Consider the following 23,261-nt stretch of genomic DNA (forward strand, 5'->3'; position numbering starts at 1 on the left):
GAACCCAGGACTGGGTCCCGGGGGTCCCGTGGGTCCCGTGTGGGGGTCAGAGGTGCTGCCTGCTGACCCTTAGGGTGAATAACAAAGCATGTTTAAAAGAATTATTTATTTATTTGAGAGAGAGAGAGAGAGATCGTGCGTGCACATGAGCACAGAGGGGGAGGGGCAGAAGGAGAGAGAGAATCTCAAGCAGACTCTGCGCTAAGCCTAACCTGGGGCTCGATCCCACGACCCTGAGATCATGACCTGAGCCGAAACCAAGAGTCGGGTGCTCCACCGACTGAGCCCCCCAGGCGCCCCTAAATCATGAAAATTTTACTTGTGTCTGCTGCTCTCCCTAGCTCCATTCTATTGCTTTGAGTCTTAGCACCACGTGTTCTGTGGCTGTGACCTCCACTACCTCAGTATTGTCTCTCTGAAATCCTTGTGACCAGCCCTCACTTGGACAGTCATACTGAAAGCTTGTCTTCAGAGAGCACCATAAACACCGGTGATCACACACACATCAAGTGTCCGTCCTCACTTTCCTTTCTCGGCACTGCCTGCCTTGCCTGCTTCAGGAATACTGTCTTTATTCTTTTTTTTTTTTTTTTAAGATTTACTTATTTATTTGAGAGAGAGAGCAAGAGAGCAGGGAGAGGGCTAGAGGGAGACAGACGGAGAGAGAAAATCTCAAGCAGACTCCCTGCTGAGCCCAGGGCTTGATCCCAGGACCCTGAGATCATGATTTGAGCTGAAATCAAGAGCTGGACGTTTAACCAACTGCACCACCCAGGTGCCCCAGGAATACTGTGTTAACTCTCGAGTGGTTTATCCCTCCGGCCATTTCTTTCCTGTCTTTTTTCCTTACTTTAATTGGTCCTTCTGCTCCTAAGCATAAGCACAAGCTCCCAGACTTCTGTCCACACCTCTGAGCTCAATTACAACCTCTCTGTGCAGAACTATTCCTGCAGCTCTGCTATATAGCCCCTCATTTAGGACCCAACACCATCATCACCATCACCACCATCACCACCATCACTATCATCACCCTCGGCTATTATTGTGGGCCAAATACTGTGAGTGATATGCACTTTATGGGTCTTAAGCCTCACATTAATCTTTTATAAATCTGTAATCTTTATCTTATCAATGAGGAGACAGATCCCAGAGACTGACTTGAAAAACAACTAATATGTGGTTGAGATAGATCTAAAGTCATGTCAAGAATCTCCAACTACACAGACTTCATTTCCTCACATTCTGTGTAGCTTAAGTGAAATTCATTTCCTTCCCTTCAGACCAGTCTCTGTAACTTCTCGACTGGAATATGTTAGAAACTTAGAAATAACTTTCCAGTTCTTAGTTCTCTGTCCTGTTGAGAGGAAAAAAAAAATGGCATCATTTTAATTCCTTCTTTGTCTTGTTTCTTACTAATTTTTCAAAATATCTCTCAAACATGCATGAACTTTGGGATCAGATGACATGATTTTCAGCTTTAGCTCTTCAAGTTATAAAGTGTATGAATTAGAGGAAGTTGCTTTATTTTTCTGAGTTTCAGTTTGACAACACCAACATTATCTTGTTGTGAGGATTAATGACACAGAATAAGGGAAACATCAAGGTATGAAGCCAAAGCACCCAGGTGCCCATCTTTAGACTCCGGGCTATTCCTCCCTCCGCTCCATGATTCCCGCATGGTATCACTTCTCCAGTCAGTTCCGTGAACTTGCTCCCTGTCCACTTCACGACTCCCAAAGCTCCCTTTCTGTCCCATCCCTCCATCTGTTCTTATGTTTCAGTCCATATTGTGCCTTCCTTGCTGGTGCTGTTTGCCTCCCTACCCCCTTCTCCCTGGCTAGATATTCTTCATCCCATCCTTGGTTGAGCAGTAGCCCTTCCTTTTTCACAAAGACTGCTCGGACTAGTGCAGTTGCTAGAAGCACAAGTTCCCTCCCTGCTCTGAACTCTCCACCTCTCAACACCGTCTTCTCAGTGATGAAGCACATTCAGCCTTGCCACACACGGCAGTGCGGCTAACACCAGGGATTTGTCTCTGCTTCCCAACTGTGTACGTTTCTTAAAGGCAGGAAATAAATTGCATTGCGTATCTATACATAGTATCATGTATGTCATAGTTATCTGAAAATTTGAACTTAGAAGAGCCAGATTAGGTTAATGGCTTTAGGAGTACTAATTTTAGGCAGATACTTGAGGGTGCAGAGTAACAGAGTATTAAAACTAGAGGCCCAAAGCTAGAGAGGGCAGTGAACATGAAGGATATACAGCTTGAAATCTCTGTGAATTCTACAATTTGAGATGTCAGCAAAGCTGGTAATTCCCCCTGTAAAATGCACTTTTATCCTAACTGGGACTTTGCTGACATAATTTGATGAGTTGCATTTTCTTACTTCTATATGGAAGAAAAGACAGATCCAAACAGCGTGATGCAGAGCCAAACCACTGCTGGGTTTGACCGCCTGCTTGCAGCACATCCCACTCCTGCCTCTCCGACAACATCGCTCTTTTGGATTTCTCATTCCCTCCCTCTCCCCGTCGCCCACTTCCAGCGCCTGTTTTAACTGCTGCCTCTCTTGGGAATGGTGGTTTTTCTTTCTTTCTTTCTTTCTTTCTTTCTTTCTTTCTTTCTTTCTTTCTTTCTTTCTTTCTTTCTTTCTTTCTTCCTTCCCTCCCTCCCTCTCTTTCTTTCCTTCATTCCTTAAAAAATGTCTGTTTTGTTTTGATTTTTAAACATTTTTAATGCATCTGTATGATTTCAGAGGAGGTCCAATATGCCTGATGAAAAGTAGGGAATGATTTCAGCTATCTGTTTGCTGGCAACCCACCTGCAGCTGTGGCTCAAACCAATGATTTATTATTATTATTATTATTATTATTATTATTATTATTATTATCTCTTGTGGTTCTGGGCTCTGGGGGTTGACCAGGCTCAGCTGAGTGGTTCTGGAGGAGTTTCTGTTGGAGGGAGGCTGGCACCCGAGTCATCTGAAGGCTCCAGTGGGCTCATTGGTGCCCCACCTGGGATCCAGTGGGAGATTTCCACCAGACTGTTTACATCTGGCCTCTCCTTGTGTGGTTTCTGCTGGACTCCAAAAGGAAGCATGCATCCCAGGAAGCCCAGTGGGGAGTTGCATTTCTGTGACCCAGCCTCAAAAATCCAAGGTTACTACTTCTACTCTAACCTATTGGTCAAGCAAGTTGCCAGGTCCAATCTAGATTCAAGAAGATGGAAATTAGATTTTACTCTTGACATGTGAGCAGCACACCCATATTGGGAGGAAAGGAATAGAAAGTGGCTGTTTCCTATCTGTCACTGTCACAAGAGGTACACAGAGCACCGGGGTCAGATAGGTCTCAGCCATTCCTGCACACTGGCCACCTGGAACAAGACTCAGGCATGTTTCTCAGAAACATGGCACATGGCTACGCTATGCACCTGCCCCGTGGCTAGCGGGAATTGTTAAAGCATCAAGGGCCAAGGGCCTCCTGGACTGTTGACGGGGCTCAATGTTACAGCCACGTGCGCCTCAGCAGACACTGATAATCTGCGTGTCAATCATCTTTTGGAAGTATCCACAGACTGGAAAGCATATGGACTCCTTTGTCTTCCTTTAAGGAAACACAGAAGACAAACTCTGAGGAAGTCAATTTGACTGAAAAGCTTTCTTTACACAATTGTTACTTGAAATCATTGACATTTTAATGATTTTATAATGTTTATAATTTAAGAAACTGTGTATTCATAATTATACACATTTCCCAAGTACCTGCTTTTCCTTTCAACTTTTTCCTTCTTCAGGGAGCCAGGGGGGCTCCTCTGCTGGGTCTGTGTGTGGCCAGAGCCTCACTTTTGTGCTGCACTTTAGAGGGTCCTGCAGCTGGAAGAGCCCCTTTCACGCCCCAGTGGTGCAACCCAGCAGTTAGAACACAGAGCTGCTGTAAGCACGGGCCTGCTCGGAGCCCGTGGCGCTGCCGCGAGCAGACTGCCCACAGCCTGAAGCGATGCTCATGGACTGATCAGGCATTTACCCGCCTGCAACTGCACGTCATTCCGAGTGAGCTTTCACACGTGCTGCCAAGCTTGCAGCCTAGAAAACTGTTTATATAAAACGCATAACTGCAAACTGTATTTCTTGCTTTTTACGTAGCTCGCAATGTCTATGCAAACGAGCAGCACAATTTTAAATTTGAGGAAGATCGCCTCAGGGTGAGACCTCACGGGGTTTTTGATATAGGCCAGTTTCTAGAGAGACGAAGACAAAATGGGTCTGAGCTTCCTAAGGATGACCTATAATTTGGATTTGGTTTGAAATACTGAAGGAATATTGGGGCGAAGATCCCAGCGCGCCCTGTGCAGGTCAGCGCGTCCCTGAGTGGCAGCCTCAGAGATGGAGTGGTTGAACGGGAGGCCGCTCGGAGGCCACGTCTAGTGCTCTGTTGATCCAGCTCTCCCGGGGGGCAGAAGAGGAGAGCCAGGGCAGGAGGTCAGGCCGGGGAGGCTTCTCCCACCTTCTATCTCCCCGCTCTCCGCTTTCGAAAGGGGCCCCTACTGCCGCAGGTCTCATGTTGTCCAGGTGAGGAGCTGCGACTGAGCCCCTAATCCACGGGCTTCTCCGTGGGGCCGCACGACGTTCCTTTCCTCAACATATTACTTTCCTAATTTCTGGCTTTTTTGGGGGGATTTTCTCAGCAAAATCCGATGTTTTTCTTTCTTTCTTTTTTTTTAGTCAGCCCCAGTCCAGGGCTGTAATTGCTACGAAAGGGCTTACTTCCCCAGCTGCCTGCCGGACAGAACCCTCAAAGGGGATGGTAGTGGGAGTGGGTAGAGCGTGCAGGACGCACGCATTCCCCAATTCCCCGGGGGACCTGTGTCTTCCTCTGTGAGCGGTTTGGGGCCCCTTGTTGGCAGCCCTTCCACAGCAAGAAGCAGAACCTCGGAGGTTGGGGGAGGTGGTGAAGAGGGGAGATGATGATGAGGTGAGGGAGGGAGGAAGAGCAAGGAGGGGCTGCCTTTTGTCTCCCCAGAACCATCAGCCTACCGCAGGGCAGGGACGTTGAGGGAAGTCACACAGAGGCATTCTTCTCAAACAGAAGAGGGGACAGGGCACCCTGCGTCGATAGGCACCCTTAGCTCGGTCAGAGAGCAACACCTCGGGACTTAGCATGGAGAGATTTTTATTCGAAAGGACTCTTGTCAGGTAGGGACAATGGCAGTGGGGGTCCTGGTGACCATAAGGTCTGCGAGTGGCTCGGAATCAAGTAGAAAAAGGCTTTTCTTCTACAGGGTAAGGGGAAGAAGCAGGATAAGCAGACTGTTGGGCGGGGGGGGGGGTTGGGGGGCAGCGCTGGGCAAAGGAAATGACCTGCTGTGGTCGGCCAGTCCCCAAGAGAAGTGACAAGGGGACAGGCCCCACGTTTCATGCTCGCTCAGGCGTGGGGACAAGCAGGGTTCGGGGGTCTACAGGAAGGCGAGAGGGCTGACTAGTGTCTGTGCAGGCAACGGAGGGTGAGCCCTGAGCGGCCGTGAGCGCCCAGTGAGCTCAGGGAGGAGGCAGAGACCCTCCGAGGGCCTGGCCATGCCAGCCGGTCCGGTCCTGGCTTGTAGGAAACTCTGGGTCCCTTTGCTGTAAAACCTTTGGTATTTTCCGAGACTCGATTCACAGCAGCATACTACAGGATGACCAGTACCTTTCTGACTCCAGAACTCTTTTTTCCTTTTTTTCCCTGTTTTTTTAATCACTTGCACCTAAAAATGAGTTCCCAAGCGAATCATCGTTTGCTACGTCTAAGGACAGGGCACTCAGATCTGTCCTCTGCCGGCTCATAAAGATCCCGTGTCCAACTTTAGGGATTTTACGGCCCCAAATCACACCCCAGCAGCTCCTCTTTGTCGAGAGCCTGCCCTCCACGAGCGCCTTTCTCCTCGCTTCACAGAGCCCGACCCCGTATTTCTCGGGACACGCTGAGGCAAGAGCCACACGGCCGTGATCTGACAGAGGAAGGACCTGTGGCGTCCCCACAGGGTCAGGAACCTATCTCTGTGTGCACAGATTTTGGGGGAAATCCAGGCATGGGGGCTCCAGGGGCTGCCCTAACCGCAGGCTCAGGTTCCCGTTCCCAAACCCGTCTACGCCTTCCCAGGCAGTTTGCAAAGTGTCCTTGCTCACAGGAAATAATCAGGCAAAGGAGTGAGAAGGTGTGAGCACAAGCCATTACCACAAGTGGAGAAGCATCTCGAAGGTGCTGTGAGCAGCACCGGGGCCCAGGTCTCTGGCCTCTCCTTAGCCCCACCTCGGGGGTGACTCCGCTTCCAGGGAGCCGTGGGATTATTTTACGCCCGCAGGATATGCACGGTTAACCTTCTGCATTTGGGCAAATAGGCGTTACTTTTAAGTAGGAAGTGGCAGTTCAGCAATTTGCTTTTGGCCAATTCTGGTCTCTCACTGCTTTTTTCTTAACGACTCTTAGCAATTGCACCTTGTTAGAAGAATCGCAGTGGTGACGTGAAACATCACTGGGAGGGGCGTAGCGGGACAACTGCCGTCGGATCACAGCGTTTCTAAGGTGAGCGCGGCCAAGCCCCTCGCTTCTTTCACAAGCATCTTCATTTCTTTGTTACCCTCGCCTGAAGGGCATCAGGAATTCCACAACACTGGCCTGGTGAGTGTGTTGCACTTGATACAACCATCCTGCTTTTGCAAAGACACTGTCCTTCTGGCTTTAGGAACCAGACCGTGCTTTCAAAAATCTCACTTTTCCTCCAACTGTGCAGTGAGAGAATTTATCCTAATTGCCTTGCACTAGAGGGTAGGGGATGGTTTGGGCATGGCTTCTTCACACAGTTAAGTATCTGCAGGACAGTGGTCTTGAGCGAAGTGCAGTCATTTATTTAACTAAGTACACGAAAAGTTTGAAGAGCTAAGAAATGTTTTGAAACCAATGCAAAATGTGATCTGTGCAATGGGAGAGAGTGAGTGGGCATTTTGGGTAGCTGGGGATTGAGTGGGAAGGAGCTTGTAAGGTGTTGTTTAAGAGAAATTGATGGGGTGGAAATTTTTATGAGACTCAGGGCAACACAGAGAAAGCTCTGATAATGGCTGCAAATGCCGGAATGATCAGGAAGTCAGTGTCTCATGACCACAGAAAAATACGTAATGATCTTTAAAAGAGTCTGCCGTAGATTCCCCTGAAGCTTATGCTGTAGCAGAAACAGAGATTGTGGAGGTCAGCACTGCAAAGAGATAAATGCAAGGTCTGCATTAAAACTATTCTTGAAATGATTAAAAGTATGATTTCTGCAAACAAAAAAGAAAATATAAAAGTGAGCTTCCAAATAAGCGAAAAAAACAAAAGAAAAAAAAAAAACTACAAACCTATATACAAATCACTGGAAAAAACCTTCTGGCTTCTTTCTTAACCACTCTTATTCGAAAGCAGAAGGAAGCCAGCCTAGAGTTTCGGCTTGGCCGATGTTTCTCTAAAAAAGGATAAAACATTGTGTGCCCATGATTCAAATGAACTGAGAAAGCATACATTATTGAATACCTACGGTTGCAGCATGAGAGATCCTGATATCAATCAAAAGGTTTTAAAATATTTATTATCTAAGATCTTGTGAGAATTTACAGTCCTTCAGGAAGACCCTGTGGAGACAAAGTGAATTAGAATGCTAAGAGTGAACAGTCCTCTAGTGTTCCATCTGAAAAATGGGTGTAGTGTCTACCTCAAAGGGTTTTTGTCAGAAGAGATAATAGATGTAAAGTAGTGATCCTGGTGTCCAGTATGCAATTATACCTTTATTCATAGCACACCCCCACAGTGCTGTCACACGTGCATGCATATATACACATATGTGCACACACAAACACACAAACATGCATGTGAACAACACACACACAACACGCTACTCACAACACGTAAACATACGCATGCACACGCATGCACGCACATGCACACATACACATGCATACACACAACACGTACATACATGCCTGTACAAACGTCACCTGTTTACACTCATACACTTGCACACACGTGTACACACACACACACACTCTTTTTTTTTTTTAAAGATTTTATTTATTTATTTGACAGAGACAGAGACAGAGACAGCCAGCGAGAGAGGGAACACAAGCAGGGGGAGTGGGAGAGGAAGAAGCAGGCTCATAGCGGAGGAGCCTGATGTGGGACTCGATCCCAGAACGCCGGGATCACGCCCTGAGCCGAAGGCAGACGCTTAACCACTGTGCCACCCAGGCACCCCCCCACTCTTATTTAGTTCTTGTTCTGTATCCTGTGGGCCGTCATTATTTATGAAAGTAAGCACAGATTTAAAATCCGCTTTCATTTAATTTTTAACTGTTAAACTTGTTATAAACTAAGTTAAAATTTTAGTAGTTTTCCTTGCTGATAATATTTTGATGTCTTATTAATGTTTTCTCCACATTTAGTTTTCTTGGGTAGAGTCTGCCCTTGGCTGAAGGACAGGCAGCGGAGGTCAGTGTGTTGGCCGCCCCTTCTGCTTTTCCAGCACCTCGTCTCTTCTCTAGGGGCTCCTACTTCCCTTTTGCAGCCCCTCTGCCTGCCGCCACCCACTCCTGGTGCTGACAGAGCGTGACCGGCCTTGAGCGCGTGTCAGTTAACTAGTCCCACCTAGGACCCTTGCTGTTGAGACGTTGAATGTTTCCCACCTGCCCCTGGTCAGGTGACTGAAGAACATCCAAAGCCCTCAGAGTTCAAAGAACAGAGGTGCGGCGTGATTTCTGTGCCCTCGAGTGGGGGGCTGGCACCCTTTCCTTGGCTTGCTGAGCTGGCTCTGGTTTTTAGGGCATGTGTTCTCAGATTAAAAAAAAAAGATTTATTTGTTTATTTATTTGAGGGAGAGTGGGGGGAAGGGGAAGGGAGAGAGAGAGAGAGAGATTCTCAAGCAGACTCTCTGCTTGGAGCTTGACATGGGGCTCAATCCCAGGACCCTGAGATCATGACGCGAGCAAAAACCAAGAGTTGGACGCTCAGCCCGCTGAGCCCCTCGGGTGCCCCTGTTCATTTCATTTTGGAATGACTCAGCTGCTAGGTTCTGACACTCTTTTGCATGTGGCGTCTAACAAAAATTGTAGAGAAAGTCACACTATCTTATTGCAGTAAAAATGTAAGTGAACATTTTAAACACTATCTTTAAACTGTTACTCTAAGTAACAATGAATTTTTCTTAAAGTAACACTTTCTTTTTATGTGTAGTAACAGAATTTTGAAATGTTAAGACTGAAAAGCAGGGACCAAATGATCATTGACCACATGCATACATGTAATCTTGGGGCTTAGAACATTTGCTTTTCATTTAGAAGGGGAATGTATTCATATGGCTTCAAACTTCAAGTGCAAAAGTCTCATGAGATTTGACTTATTGTTATGTGCCTCCAAGGCATGAAGAGGAGCCCCACGGAGGCACATCTTTTAATGAAAGTTCACTTCTGAGCATGCCCACCACGAGAAGGGAGTCACTCAGGAGTTATTTCGAGGCTCTGATTCTGAGGGCGAGTGGGTCTGGGAAGTTGTGATTACTCAAGCAAGCAGGGCTCTGAAGAGCCATTGATAAGAAACTGCTGTGTCGGAATCCAAGCGGAGGATGTGGTTAGTGGCACTTCCCAAATTTATTTAACCACAGAGCCATCTCCGTCCCACCTCCCTCCCTTCTTTCCACCCAGAGCCTTCCCGGGAACCACTTTCAAACACTGGTCTATTCCAGTGATCTGGTCAGTTGATGCTGGAATTCCCTTGGGAGAAGTAGTTCCCACACATGAATATGTGTGAGAGTAATGTGGACAGTGTGTGGACCCCAAGAGCTGAGGGGTCAAAGCAGACATCCACAGGACCTATAATTCTGTCTGACATCAAATTTTTCTAACGATACAGAAGACACAGGCGAGCACCAGGCGTGTTCCTGGAGAAGCCCCAGACCATTAGACACAGCTCATTGCAAACAGGTTTTAGTAACGAATTAACACAAAGTGTTGTAGAGAGAGTGCGTGAAAACATTGTCACAAAGGTCCCCAGTTCATACTCACTCATCATGCAGATAAAAGATCCCTGGGTGCCCAATTCCCGACCTCCCATGGACAGTGCTCCTAGTTCATAAAATTCAGTTTATATGCAGTCAGAAATGTAGGTATACAGGTATAGTCTACTTAGAAGAATGTTTAGATGTTTGGCTAGGGACCCCCAGATTTCTGTCCCGTGGCAAATACATTAGCATATTTCCAAGGAGGGCTGGTCTGGGTGCACGGTCCCTGGAGCCCCAGCTTGAAGGTGGGAGGTGCAGCCTACTGGTAAGCCTTCCTTTCCAAAGGTCTCTATCGCCAGAAATTCTGATTCAGGGGGTCCGATCCACCTCCTAGTCACCTCATTTTTGGTAAAGACTCACCCACCTGTGCTTGACTGAAGAGCATCTCCTGAGGGAGCCCGTGCCATTCTTGCCAAACGGTCCGACTACCCTTCTGATGTTAGGTCACAGTCTGTCTGTGTAAGCTCTGCTCATGGGAGTGTAAGCTGGACCCTCTTTCACCCAACATTTGAGCACTGTTTTAGATTTCTACTGCCGTCATAACAAAGTGAACAGCTTCAACCATGCAGACCGAGTACCTTATGGCCCTGTGGGGCCCAAGTCCCGGGCAGGTCTGACCAGGCTGGAATGCAGCTGTTGGCAGGGCTGCATTCCTCTCGGAGTTTCTAAAAAAGGATCTGTCTCCTTGCTCAAATTGTGGCCAGAATTCAGCTCTTTGTGGCTGTAGGACTGAGATCCCCTTCTTCATGTTGGCTCTCAGTGGGGGCCAGTCCCAGCTCGCAGAGACTACCCACATGCCTGGTCTTCAAAGCAACGATGGACTGAGTCCTTCCATGCTTCGAATCTCTTCTCTTCCCTCTTCCATCTCCGCTGGGAAGGATCCCCACTTTTAAGGACTCACAGCTACCTGGGACCCACCTGGATAATCCAGGGTCATCCCCCATCTCTAGGTTCAAACGCTTAGTCCCTCTCGGCATGGAAAGTCAGTCATGTTTCCCCAGGTTCTGTGGACTAGGGCATGGGGGTCCCTGGGGCCCTGCTTCCGCTGACTGCACGCACGGACCCTGTCTATCAGATCAGTGTGTCTGTTAGTGAGTGTGCAAGCCGTACGTGACCGAGGTGGGGAAGTACGAGGTAGAGGAAGGTAGCCTTCCCTTAGACGCTGGGTTAGCCGATCATGCACCGGCTCGACGGGTTCAATCGTCTCAGCGAAATTACCATCAAATAAAATTCTGAACATTGATCCTGCTGCCAAGCTTTCGTTTTCTATCCGTGTAACTGACTATTCAAATCCAGGCACAGAACCTCCTCTTTTCCCCACTGAATTTTACCCTATAACATTCAACCCTTGTTGGATTCTGTCTAGAGCTTTTTCACACTGAGTCTGTCACCCAATATAATAATTCTAGTTTTAGGCATCTTGTCATCTTGTCAGACCCGATGAGCTCACCTCCTCTGTTTTTGCCTCTCACATTCATAAAAATCGCGGGTAGCCCAGAGCTGAGGACAGAGCCCAGGATGGTGCCAGCAAGGGTCTTACTGGGCAGTCACCCAACTCGTAAACCACCTAATTGTCTTTCACCTCGATCATACTTCCACATCTTGCGGACTGAGAAATTTCAGCTTTAATCCTAGATGTGCAATGTCTGCACGGCCTCCCTGCTCTGCAGGCTGGTGAGATGACAAGCAGGCTTGGAGCGTTGGCCCGCCCACCCCGGCGGAGCGCTCAGCGCCTCCATCCCGGCTCCCCCGTGCCCTTCCTAACTCACATCAGCGTCCCGCCTGGCATCCGCACCCGGGCGTTGACCTCTCTGCAAACGAGCTTTGAGCGTTCTTACGCAGCCTGTCCTCCGGTGGGACTCCACGGGCATCAGTCACTGGATCTGGGCCTCCTGCTTCCCACGTCTCGCTCGGTGCCACGCCAGAGGGCCGGACGTGAGACCCCAGGGGCCAAGGCGGGGAGAGCCTGTGAGGTGCTGGTGATCGTGGGTCCCTGAGGCAGCAACAGTCGGCACTTTGCCCCAGGCAGCTGCGTACCAGGCCAGAAGGCTCTTCACTGCAAAGCCAGGTTGAACAGAGTAGTCTTTCTAAGCGTGTCATCATGATTTCCCCTCAGAGGCCTCGAAACTTCCTGTCAAGGACAATTCAGAACAGTTTGTCCCACAGATTCTCTTCATACTAACTGGTTTTGGAGAAGTGTTCGTATTCCCAGCTGTGGAGAGACAGTGACAGGAAATACTCGAATTGCAAAGATGCACAAATTACATTTTAAGAATCAGTTGAGCCCAGTGCCTTTGTATGTGATCTAATGACTTCAAACTAAGACCTGGCAAGAATGGTGGTGATAACGAGGATACGCTAGACAGAGAGAGAGAAAGAGAGAATGAGAGAGAGAGAGAGAGAGAGGGAGAGGAGAATTGGGCTTTAAAAATAAGGTGGGGCAAGCCTTCCGTGTCCAGAAGCTTCGAGACTGTGGGTTTGTTGGCTCAGCGAAGAACGGACGCATCCCCCGCGGCTCCCGCCAACCCCTGTAGATAAGTACATCCCCCCTCCGTTCAGTGAGGAAGGTCTTCAAAAATGTCTTCATGACTTTACCATCTCAATGTTTGTAACAAAGAAGTTCAGAACTTGTTGTTTCTCCAAAAAGGCAACATTTGCTGCCCAAGATCTGAGGTGACATACTTGCACAGAACATGCGTAGGCTTCCTTCTGGGCTGTGGTGGCCCAGATGCCAATCTGTCACCAATACAATTTCCGTAACACAATTCGCTTGATTTTTGTGGTGACAGTGGTGGTCTGGGGCAGGTTGAATCATTTCCAATCACGGTGAGTGACTGGAATCCATGTAAACTTGACAACCGTATTTTTTATTGAGAACCGATTCTTAACCACAACAGCACTGAATTCACCGCTGTCCAGATTTGTAGATTGTTCTTACCGAGCAGGTGCAAACACCATGTGCCCCCAACCTGGCCTGAGCACACTGTCCCCCCCGGGGCCGCCCACCCAGCTCCTCCGGCGGACACCTGCTCCTAAGCCTCTCTGGATGCTGGCCTTCTCTTCGCCAAGAGCTGGTCCCTTGTCCTGCCAGGGTCCCTCCAGGTCCCTGGGCCTCCCAGGATTGCTGCTAGTGTTGCATGGTTTTACAATGATTGGTTTACTTGACGGCTGCCCGGAGCTGGAGCGGACGTGACTCATCTTTGTACCCCAGTGTCATCCTCCACAGATAGTTCATACACGTTTGTTGAACAGAATTAAATTAGAATTCAGAAGACATTATAGGTCATGGTGTGGTTAAAGAAACCATTTTTCTGAAGCGGGGTTCCAGCTGGGGTTCCAGCTGGGCACTGAGTCCACAGTGCATGGGGACATCCCCTTTTCACAGCTGCTCTGCCACCAGCTCCCTCATTAGCCACCAGCCTCCACGTGATCCGAATGTTGACGTGTCCCACCGCACCAACCCCACCTCACCTGGAAGCCCATATGGCCCCTCTTGGCTTGGTATGCGGTCCGTCCCCTCAGTAATTCACACAGCCAGGCCACAGCTCCTCCGAGCACTCTTTGCCAGTCTCTGCAGCAGCCCTGTGGCCCTCATGCGTGTCTGCCCCTCTCCCCTCACCTGCCCTCCTTTGCCCCATCAGTGCTTTCCCTCCTTCAGGGGCTGTCTCAAGTCCTGCCCTCCTCACAGACCGGCCACAACCCCCTCCGTCCTCAGGGAGGACTCCGACCGATGGCACTTCTTGTCTTAACCAGGGGACCTGTGTGCAGTATTTTATTAGCTCTCTCGGGGTATCATTTACATATGACGAATGTCGCCAACTCGAAGTATCTTATTCAGTGGGTGTTGACACATGACACCATTATCACAATCCTGATAGGGAACGTTTCTGTCACCACGGAAAGGTCCCTGTGCCCCTTTAGCCAATCTCCTGTCGTCCCTGACCTACGACAATCACGGACTTGATGTGCACCTCTCTTGTTTTGCCTTTTCTAGAATTGCATGCAAATGGAATAATGCCATGCCTAGTCCTACATGTCTGGATTCTTCACCCAGCGAGATGCCTGGGCGATCCGCCCCCACCCCCCTGCCCGCCCGGGGCACACATCAGGACTTTGTTCCTTTTGGTTGCTGGGCAGTGTTCTGTGATACAGAGATGGCATAATTTACTTATCTGTTCACCTGCTGATGGAAGCTTAGGTTCTTTCCCATCCAGGGCTGTAACATATAAGTCTGCCGTGAACATTCAAGAACTCGTCTTTCATTTTCATTTCTCTTGGCTAAATATGTAAGAGTTAGTTGCCGGTTCATATGCTAAGTGCATGTTTAATGTCTGTGACACTGCCTGTGGTCTTCTCCAAGTGGCCACGTGACTTTGCATTCCCCCGGCCAGGGTGCGAGCGCTTGGCCAGCTCCCACGTTTCCGTCCACGCCTCCTGTCCTGTCTGCCTCCGACTTTCAGCCATGGAGTGGGTGAGAAACGGTATCTCATTGCACTTTTAATTTGCATTTCCCTAATGACTAATCACTCGAACAAGTCTTCTGTGTGTAATTGCCACCCATGTATTTCCTTTGGTGAACTCGCTTCACATTTTTTGCCTGTTTCCTATCGAGTTGTGTCTTCCTGATGTTCAGTTGTAAGAGTTCCTCGTATATCCTGCCTACGATCCATGATCAGATACAAGTTTACAAAATTTTTTTCCCATTCCATGGTCTGTTTTTACTTTTCTTAAGTGTCTTTCAAAAAGCAGAAGTTTTGAATTCTGATCAATTACAAAATTGTTTTTAATGATTTTATTTATTTATTTGACACAGAGAAAGAGAGCATGAGCACAAGCAGGTGGAGAGGCAGAGGGAGGGGGAGAAGCAGGCTCCCTGCTGAGCAGGGAGCCCGACGAGGGACTTGATTCCAGGACCCTGAGATCAGGACCTGAGCCGAAGGCAGACACTTAACCGACTGAGCCACCCAGGTGCACCCAGGCGCCCCTAAATTCTGATCAATTACAATTTATCAATTGTTTATTTAATTTTTTTACAGTTCATGCCTTTTGCAATTTAGATAAGAAATCTCTACCATTCCCAAGGGCACAAAGATTTTCTCTTCTGTTTTCCTCGGATGTTTTATGATTTTGGCTCTCACATTTAGATCTATAATTTATTTTGAGTTATTTTTTTTTGTTTGTAGTGTGAGGTAAAAGAAACAATCAACTTCTTATCCATGAAGTTCCAGTTGTCCCAGAACCATTTATTGAAAAGACTGTTTTATTTTTCCCCTTGAATTACCTTGGCACCTTTGTTAAGAATCAGCTGGCTATTGATGTGTGGGTCTGTTCCTAGACTCTACTCTGGTCCGTTGATTTCTGTATCTCTCCCGTTACCGATACCATCTGGTCATGAATCCTGTGGCTTCATAGCGAATCAGGTAGCATGAATCTTACAATTCTGTTTTCTTTTCCAGAGTGGTTTTGGCTCTTCTAAATCCCTTGAATTTCTATATAAATTTCAGGATCAGCCTGTTTCTTCCAAAAATGCTGCCACCATTTTGATTTGGGTCGTGTTGTAACGATAGGTCAGTTTGGAGAGAATGAGCATCTTAATATTGGATCGTTTAATCCCGAACCTGGCACACCTGTCCTTTAACTTCGATCTGAATTTCTCTCAGCAATGTTTTATAGTTTTCAACATGGAAATCTTGTATCGATTTTTCAGATGTAGTCGTAAGTATTTTACTTCATGTTCTTTGATGCTATTATAATTTTTTTCCAGTGTCCATTGCCAAATGTTCCAAATATTGCTCGGGCGTAGAACCCCGACCGATTTGTCTCTGTTAATCCTCATCGGTGCAGTTTGCATTTTATGTGTTCTGTATGTCATCTCTAGAACATTCGTTGGGGTCTCGTTTATGTTTTCTGTCATTTTCTTCCCTGTATGTAGCTTACTTCTGCCTTCCCGAGTGTCTGGCACGTCCTGATACTCGTAACCAGGGCATCTTTTGCTGTCATCCCTGTCATTCTTGTTTCTCCGTGTCGATTATGGGTCATACTTTCCTGTTTCTTCCAACGTCTGTGTCATGGCAGTGTGGCTGTAGCAGATTTCCACAGACAGGGGAGCTTGAACGGGACACATGTGTTTCTCACAGTTCTGGGGCCTGGGAGTCCAAGATCCAAGTGCCAGCCGAGACAGTGTCCGGTGAGGACCGCCTGGTTCGCCGTCTCTTGTCCTCAGGAGGCAGGGAGCGGACAGAGAGGAAGCTAGCTCTCCGGGTCTCTTCTTGTGAGAACACTGATGCCGTTCACCAGGGGAGGCACCACCTTTAAATGCCCCCACCTTGAGGATTAGGCTTCAGCATATGAATTTTGGGGAGACTCAAACATTCAGCCTCCAGTAGTCTAGAAATTTTTGTTTCGATGCCTGACGTGAATTTTACGTGCTGAAAGTTCGATTTCGTTGAATGCCTCTAAATGATTTGGGGCTTTGTTCTGGAATGTAGTTATGTTATTGGAATCTGATGGGTCATCTGAGACGTTCTTTCAAGCTTTGCTGTGGCAGGCCCGGAGTAGACGTAATGTAGGATTGTTGGTGGTGTTGTTCTGAGGATGCCGTCCAATGCCCTTGACTTAGAAGGAGCTTCTACACCTTCTGAGGGAAGGACTGTTTCCAGCCTGTGAGGGCTCTGAGGATTTCCCTGTCTCTCCTTTCTCACACTGTTTTTGCATTGCTTCCTGTCAAGGACACCCCTCTGTAGCTCTCCTTTCTCTGGGTGGAGTTCCCTCCTCTCCCGTACCTCATCTTGCCCTGACCTCCGAGAACCCCGATCCTATGTCCTCAGCGAGGTCTGCATTCCCTGCTCAGGTTGTCCCCATGCTCTGCTCTTGGAAACTGCTTCCGTGTAAGCTGGGGGTTTCCCCAGGATCAGGTCATAGCTCACTTCACCTGTTCTCTTCCGGTCAGGGACCATAATCTTGTGACAGCTGTTGCCCAACATATGAAAACTGCTATTCACTGTATTACACAGGTTTTCTTGCTGGTTTAATGCACTAGGGCACTCTGGGTTTCTGTGACTCATCACTGCTGGAACCATGGAGCTGGTAGTCCTGTTTTGCTTGATGTGTTTCATCTGATAATCTGATTGATAAGTGTATCTCCCCGTATATGCTTTTGCAACACCAAGGCTTTATGTTGTGGTGTTTCTGCACGCCCTCAAGCCCTCCCTCAATGAGGAGGCACAGCTGCACGTCCCTGCAAAAGCACACAGGTGACCACCCCACCCCCACCCCCGTCGTGTCCAGAGCAGGGGCTGAGAGGTGGCACCAACTTGCTCTCCGAATGATGGCGCCAGGCATGAGGGAGGGCACGGGGCTGGGGCCACCCGACCCATGACTGTGTTAGTAACACAATAAGAGTCAAGTGCTGAGAAGTAGGTTCAGAAAATCCTCAGGGGGAGCTTTGTGTTATATTGACTTCCTCCCCGAAATGCTGGGTATCAATATCGCCCGCGTAGGTGAGGACTTATGTGGCACAGCAAGATCGAGTCTCTGTCTGTGCACCTGAAGCTTGTGATTCTGTTGCTCCTCCCTCTTCTGGACCTTGCCAGGTCCTGTGGGAGGGGGTAGGGTGGAGGAGGAGAAAGAATGCACATGGAACATGATTGTCAGAATTCTAGGCCACGGATTTTTTTGTGGGAGGGGAGGGACAGATGATCGAGCAGGATGAGAACACCAAATAACAAGGAATGAATGAATATGAGAATAAGAGAACTCTCCTTCCTTCCCTGTGTGGGTTTGTTCCCAATGCCAGCTTTCAGAGTCCTTCCCTCTGAGACCCCAGCTCCGTCCTGACTCATCTCCCGGCGAACTTCTTGAGCCTGGCCCCGTGCGTCATCCCCCTGGGCATTCCCGGCACATCACCCGCTCCGGGCATCTTGGTTGGTAACAGTCACCCTGAACCGGCAGCACTGCTGCTGTGCACTCAGTATTCGCTGTTGCTTTCCACCTGCTCACCTTCTCTGCCATCCCTTTGCTGCCCCACACCCGTTCTCCAAGGACCAAGGAGGTCTGTCCACGGAGACATCCTGAACCACGCCAGCCTTGACTTTTCTTCCCGCAGTCTGGTTTCTGAGTATTACGATGTGTCTGTTCCCGCAGATTGGTGCTTGTTAACTCAAGTGCACGCTGGTGATATCTGTGTCTTGTAAGAAATACTTATATACGTTCCTACTGCCTTTCAAGCCAGAGAATATTATTCAGCCGATCTTGAGAGTGACGCTCACGTTCAAACGTTAAAAAATTCTACAAGAGATTCTCACATGCCCAGCTGGGTGAAAAACACTGAATCATACTGTAAACTATCTATAGACGAGGACTGTAAATTATAAGTATTCTTGACACAACCTACCTTCTTTGGATTTTTTTTCAATGGAATCTTGTTGAGTGTTATTAAATTGAAATTTGCACTAAGATTTCGGTGCACATCAGAATCTGTGGTTTTGTTGGTATCTCCCCTCTTTATACCGTAGATCAGGGATTGACAAATTATAGCCATGGCAACCAAGTCTGGCCAAGCCCACTCATGTGTGAAGTTGTCCACGGTTGCCCTCAAGCCACTAGGGCAGAGTCTAGTTGTGGGGTCAGAGACTATAGGACCTGCAGAGCATAAAATATTTACTGTCTGGTCCTTTGCAGAAAGAGGCTGCTGACCCTTGTTCTAAATGAATATTTTCCTGTAAAATAGCATGCCATGCACTCAGTGTCCAAGTAAAATGGAACGCTAGTAATGTAATTCTCGGGCTCCCTGGGAATATTTGTTTCAATCACGGTGTATCTTGCTTTCTTTCCTTCTTAGACTCACTTCACTCTATTATCTCTGCTGGTGAGCCAGAGGGGTTGAATGCCCATCCCCTTCTGTATCAGACCCGCCTTTTCTGCTGAGAACAAGCACCACGATGAGTGGGGTGAGTGTCTATTTTATTTTGGCTGGGAGTGTAATTTTGGTCAGTGGCGGGTACCTGCCAATTACACCACAACTGACTCTACCTTTGTTCACTTTCCAGGAAGCAATGAATTTCAGCACTGTCTTCAACTTCAATGAGGATTATTTTGGGTTGGGTAATACTTCGGATTATTCATTTGATGATGACACCTTACTGTGTTCCTTGCAAGAGGTCAGAAAATTTTCTGGGCTATTCGTGCCCATGGCTTACTCCCTGATATGTGTCTTTGGCCTTCTGGGCAACATTTTGGTGGTGGTCACCTTTGCTTTTTATAAGAAAGCCAAGTCCATGACGGACGTTTATCTCTTGAATATGGCCATCGCAGACATCCTGTTCGTCCTCACCCTCCCGTTCTGGGCCGTTAGCCACGCTACCGGCAAGTGGATCTTCAGCAATGCCATGTGCAAGCTGATGAAGGGCATCTACGCCATCAACTTCAACTGCGGGATGCTGCTCCTGGCCTGCATCAGCATGGACCGCTACATCGCCATCGTGCAGGCCACCAAGTCATTCCGGCTGCGCTCCAGAACGCTGGCGCACCGCAGGGTCATCTGCGTGGTGGTGTGGGCGGCGTCGGTGCTCATCTCCGGCTGGACCTTTGTGTTCAACCAGAAGTACAGGGTGCAGGGCAGCGACGTGTGCGAGCCCCGCTACCACGAGGGCTCCGACCCCATCAAGTGGAAGCTGCTGATGTTGGGTCTCCAGCTCCTCTTTGGCTTCTTCATCCCACTGGTGTTTATGGTCTTCTGCTACATGTTCATCGTCAAAACCCTCGTGCAGGCTCAGAACTCCAAGCGGCACAAGGCCATCCGCGTGGTCGTCGCGGTGGTGCTGGTGTTCCTGGCGTGCCAGGTGCCCCACAACATGGTGCTTCTGGTGACAGCCGCACAGATGGGTAGGATGAACCGCTCCTGCCATGGCCAGAAGGTGCTGGGCTACAGCACGAGCGTCACCGAGGTCCTGGCTTTCCTGCACTGCTGCCTCAACCCCGTGCTCTACGCCTTCATCGGGCAGAAGTTCAGGAGCTACTTTCTGAAGATTGTGAAGGACCTGTGGTGCGTGCGACGGAGGCAGAAGGCTCCGGGCTTCTCCTGCTCCCGGCTGCACTCGGAGACCTTCATCTCCAGGCAGAACAGCGAGACTGTGGACAACGAGAACGCGTCGTCCTTCACCATGTGACTGGCCCGGAGCGGGCGGTGCCCGAGGGTGGGGGAGTGTGGACGTGGACTCCGGAGCCCTGTCCTCCTGCAGCCCTGAGCCCCCGGGGTACCCTACCGCTGGCCCTCCCCAAAGCGGGCCCCCGGGGAATGCGGACTCGCAGCCAACCGTGGACACACGTGGACATTTTCTGGAATATTCCTGAAGCGGCTCTAGAGGCACCATCTCTTCTGATCACAGCAAAACGCACAGGGTTCGGAAAACCAAGATGGGAAAAAATCACGTAAGAGCCCTCGGACAACTCATTTTAGGCAGAAGGTGAAACATTTCACCCAAACTGGAAAAGAGGCGTGGGTAGAGAGACAGTGGCTGGGCGCACACTGGTGTCGACTGTGACCACGGAGAAGGCAGATCAGTGGTGACAGGCCATCAGGACAGTGTATGTTTGCTTTTCTTCCTTGAGAAAATGTTCTCTGTAGTCAGTAATTCTCCAAAAATCTGGTAAACAGAGTTCCATGAAGACGCATACAGACGGCATACATTCAGCATGCAGAGGGACTTAGAAACTATTTGCTAGACAAACCACAGTGAAATCGGGGGTTATAGCGCAGTTTAGAGTGTAAAGCCTTTAAATTATCTTCTTTTAGAAAGCACAAGGACGCCTCCCCGAGACAATGCAGAAAGAGCTTTTGTCCCACGTCCACAGTGGAGCAGAAGCAGCTCAGAGAGGACCCTGGTGCCAAGGGCTCGGGGGGCGGCAAGGAGCTGGGATCCTCTGCTTCTGCTGCTGACTTTAAAGTGGTTTTACGCAAAGTCTGAGGTTGATCACGGAATTAGATTTTAACAACTCTCTTCAGCTTCTAGAAAGTTCCTAGAACTCAAGCTTTGAGAGTGCTTTGTAAACAAAGAACACAAGTAGGAAAACAGCCACGTTACAAACATGCATTAGAAGGTCCTGACGTGAATTACAAAGACGCTGACGTGTAATCCTGAGAAACCTGTTCTTGAAACTTTCTACTGTTCTCGTAAGATTTACCTGCATCTCTATATGAAATTCAAAGTGATAGCTTAGGATTCAAAGTCTGTATGTTTCAAACATCGTTTTGGCTTTGCAAATTAAAGCTGTTTTGCGTGTGAAGTAGGGACGGTCAGAATCAGGGTTCTGACTCGGGAGACTGAGGTGGTCAGAGGGCGCGCCTCCTTCGAGCCTGTGAGCGTGGACTCCAGCCCTCAAAGCCCGGGGGCCGTTACTCGGATGCTCCTGGCGGGATTGCCGATGCGCTGCGAGGATCTGCGGAGATAAGTTTTGTTTCTAAGCAGGCACGGAAATAGCTCGCTTTACTGTTGCACAGCTGGAATTCGGCTCTTCTGTATGATCCGAATTTTCAGATACGTGAAGCTTGCTTCTTTACGCAATAACCCATTTAATTTCAGCCATAATGAATAAAAGTGTTTCCAAAATACGATACATAACTTTATTTCATTCCATATTGTCATTGTTTCTTGCTGCCTTGGGCATCAGAACATCCACACCCGCACGGACGCCCTCGGGAGACTCAGGGCCGCGTGGGTTTTGACCCCTTATTAAGGGGCTCCGATTGTTCTTGAACAGTTCTGGTACCTTTTTTTAATTGGTTTCCCCAAATCTCCTCCCACTGTCAGACTCTGTCTGGACCTTGCATGTCTCTGCCGTTAACCCGTCCTCTGCCCCTTTGCAAACACCATTCTACTATGGGGGGTTGGGGGGCTGGGGGATCAGCTATCTGCTCTGGTCAGAGCTGTCTTCCTAGGGGCCGTGACTTAGGACTCACCGGTCTGTTAGTAACAAATTAATTGTATACATGTGCTTACATTTATTAAATACAGACACGTGTGTTTATATATGATCCCAAGTATTTGTGCTGAGCAGAAGACAATTTCTCCTGGTTCCTGTTACAAAGTAGTTGGTCAGTTATTTCTGGGACAACCTGAAATTTGTGGGAATCACTTCTTGCAACTTATTGGCCTTTGCTTAGCTGTGGGGTTACAAGCGGGTGGAAGAAAGCTGGGGAAAGTCCTCCACAGGCTGTGCGCATGTCCACCTCCCTGTAAAGACAGTGAACACACAGTAATTCTGTCCTATGTGAGAGGGGAGCAAGGATGCCGGGAAGAGGAACTTCAGGGGGAGCAAGGACAGCTGGACCGCTCACTTGAAAAAGGAAGGAACAGAGGCTTAGGACACTTTTTAGGGTATTCTAAAGTAATAAGTATAGGGCTTTTTTTTTTTTTTTTTTTTTTTAACAGAGCCTTTGTAAGGAAGGCTTTGAGGAAACAGGTGAACCACAGCAGGAGTCAGAGGACAGGGAGAAGCAGGGTCTCAGCTGAGGCCCCAGTGGAGGCGAGAGGCTGGCTGGGGAGACAGGCCCAGTCAGCAGCTTCCCTCCCTGCATCCCATGGAGGAACCCCCGGGGCATTGGTGCTGCTTAGTCTGCAGTTTGAGAGCACTGGATTTGGAAAGAGGGTTACCATTTTAACAAGGAATTCTCATTCCTCTGCTTCCTTTTGAGAGATTAACCGGGTTCTTGAGTTCAACGTGACCCTTGGGGATCCTTTCCCTGAGCCTGGCCTATAGGCGGGTGAGCCTGCGCTCCTCAAAGGCACCCGGGAAAGCCAGGGCTGTGGCTGGCTCCTCTGCGGGGCGCTGCCGTCCCCTGGTGGCAGCATGCAGCGCCTGCAGGCCGGCCCGGGCTTGGGAACCTTCAGTAGGATTTCAAGCAGGTGCCGGGAGCCTTTCAAGTTTATGCTCAAAAACAAATATACAAAGTGAAAAAAAGTAACGGCCCCCAAACCTGTAATCTGTTGACACTGAGATGCTTTTGATTTCAGCGTGGTGTTTTTTATTTGTACTCTATGTTACATATCACTATAATAATCCAATGTTTGATTAATACTGTGTATATATGTGCACACATATAATAGCTGAATGATTGTTTTGTCTTGTGTTTTGATGGGATGATGTTGGAAACAAGGTGGACACTGAAGGACATTCTCCTTTGAAAGCTCCTTACTCTGTAAGG

The 23,261-nt window shown here is 48.6% G+C and overlaps 1 protein-coding gene across 4 annotated transcripts in view; it reads left to right on the plus strand.

Annotated features, from left to right (window-relative positions):
• CCR6 (C-C motif chemokine receptor 6) overlaps positions 1 to 21,683 on the plus strand; it is a 26,959-nt gene extending 5,276 nt beyond the window's left edge. The window contains exons 1-4 of one of the 4 annotated variants that reach the window (XM_040628052.1): positions 5,008 to 5,198; positions 6,469 to 6,660; positions 18,900 to 19,008; positions 19,108 to 21,683. In XM_040628052.1, the coding sequence (XP_040483986.1) occupies positions 19,000 to 19,008; positions 19,108 to 20,226 (1,128 nt within the window). In that variant the 5' untranslated portion in view covers positions 5,008 to 5,198; positions 6,469 to 6,660; positions 18,900 to 18,999 and the 3' untranslated portion in view covers positions 20,227 to 21,683. Of the gene's footprint in view, positions 1 to 5,007; positions 5,199 to 6,468; positions 6,661 to 18,899; positions 19,009 to 19,107 lie in introns of those variants that run through there. The other 3 variants (XM_008688465.2, XM_040628053.1, XM_040628054.1) reach the window with 3 other exon arrangements.
• The last annotated feature ends 1,578 nt before the right edge of the window (positions 21,684 to 23,261 follow it).

This window comes from Ursus maritimus, unplaced genomic scaffold (genome assembly GCF_017311325.1).
Source record: "Ursus maritimus isolate PB19 unplaced genomic scaffold, ASM1731132v1 scaffold_13, whole genome shotgun sequence".
Classification (NCBI taxonomy): domain Eukaryota; kingdom Metazoa; phylum Chordata; class Mammalia; order Carnivora; family Ursidae; genus Ursus; species Ursus maritimus.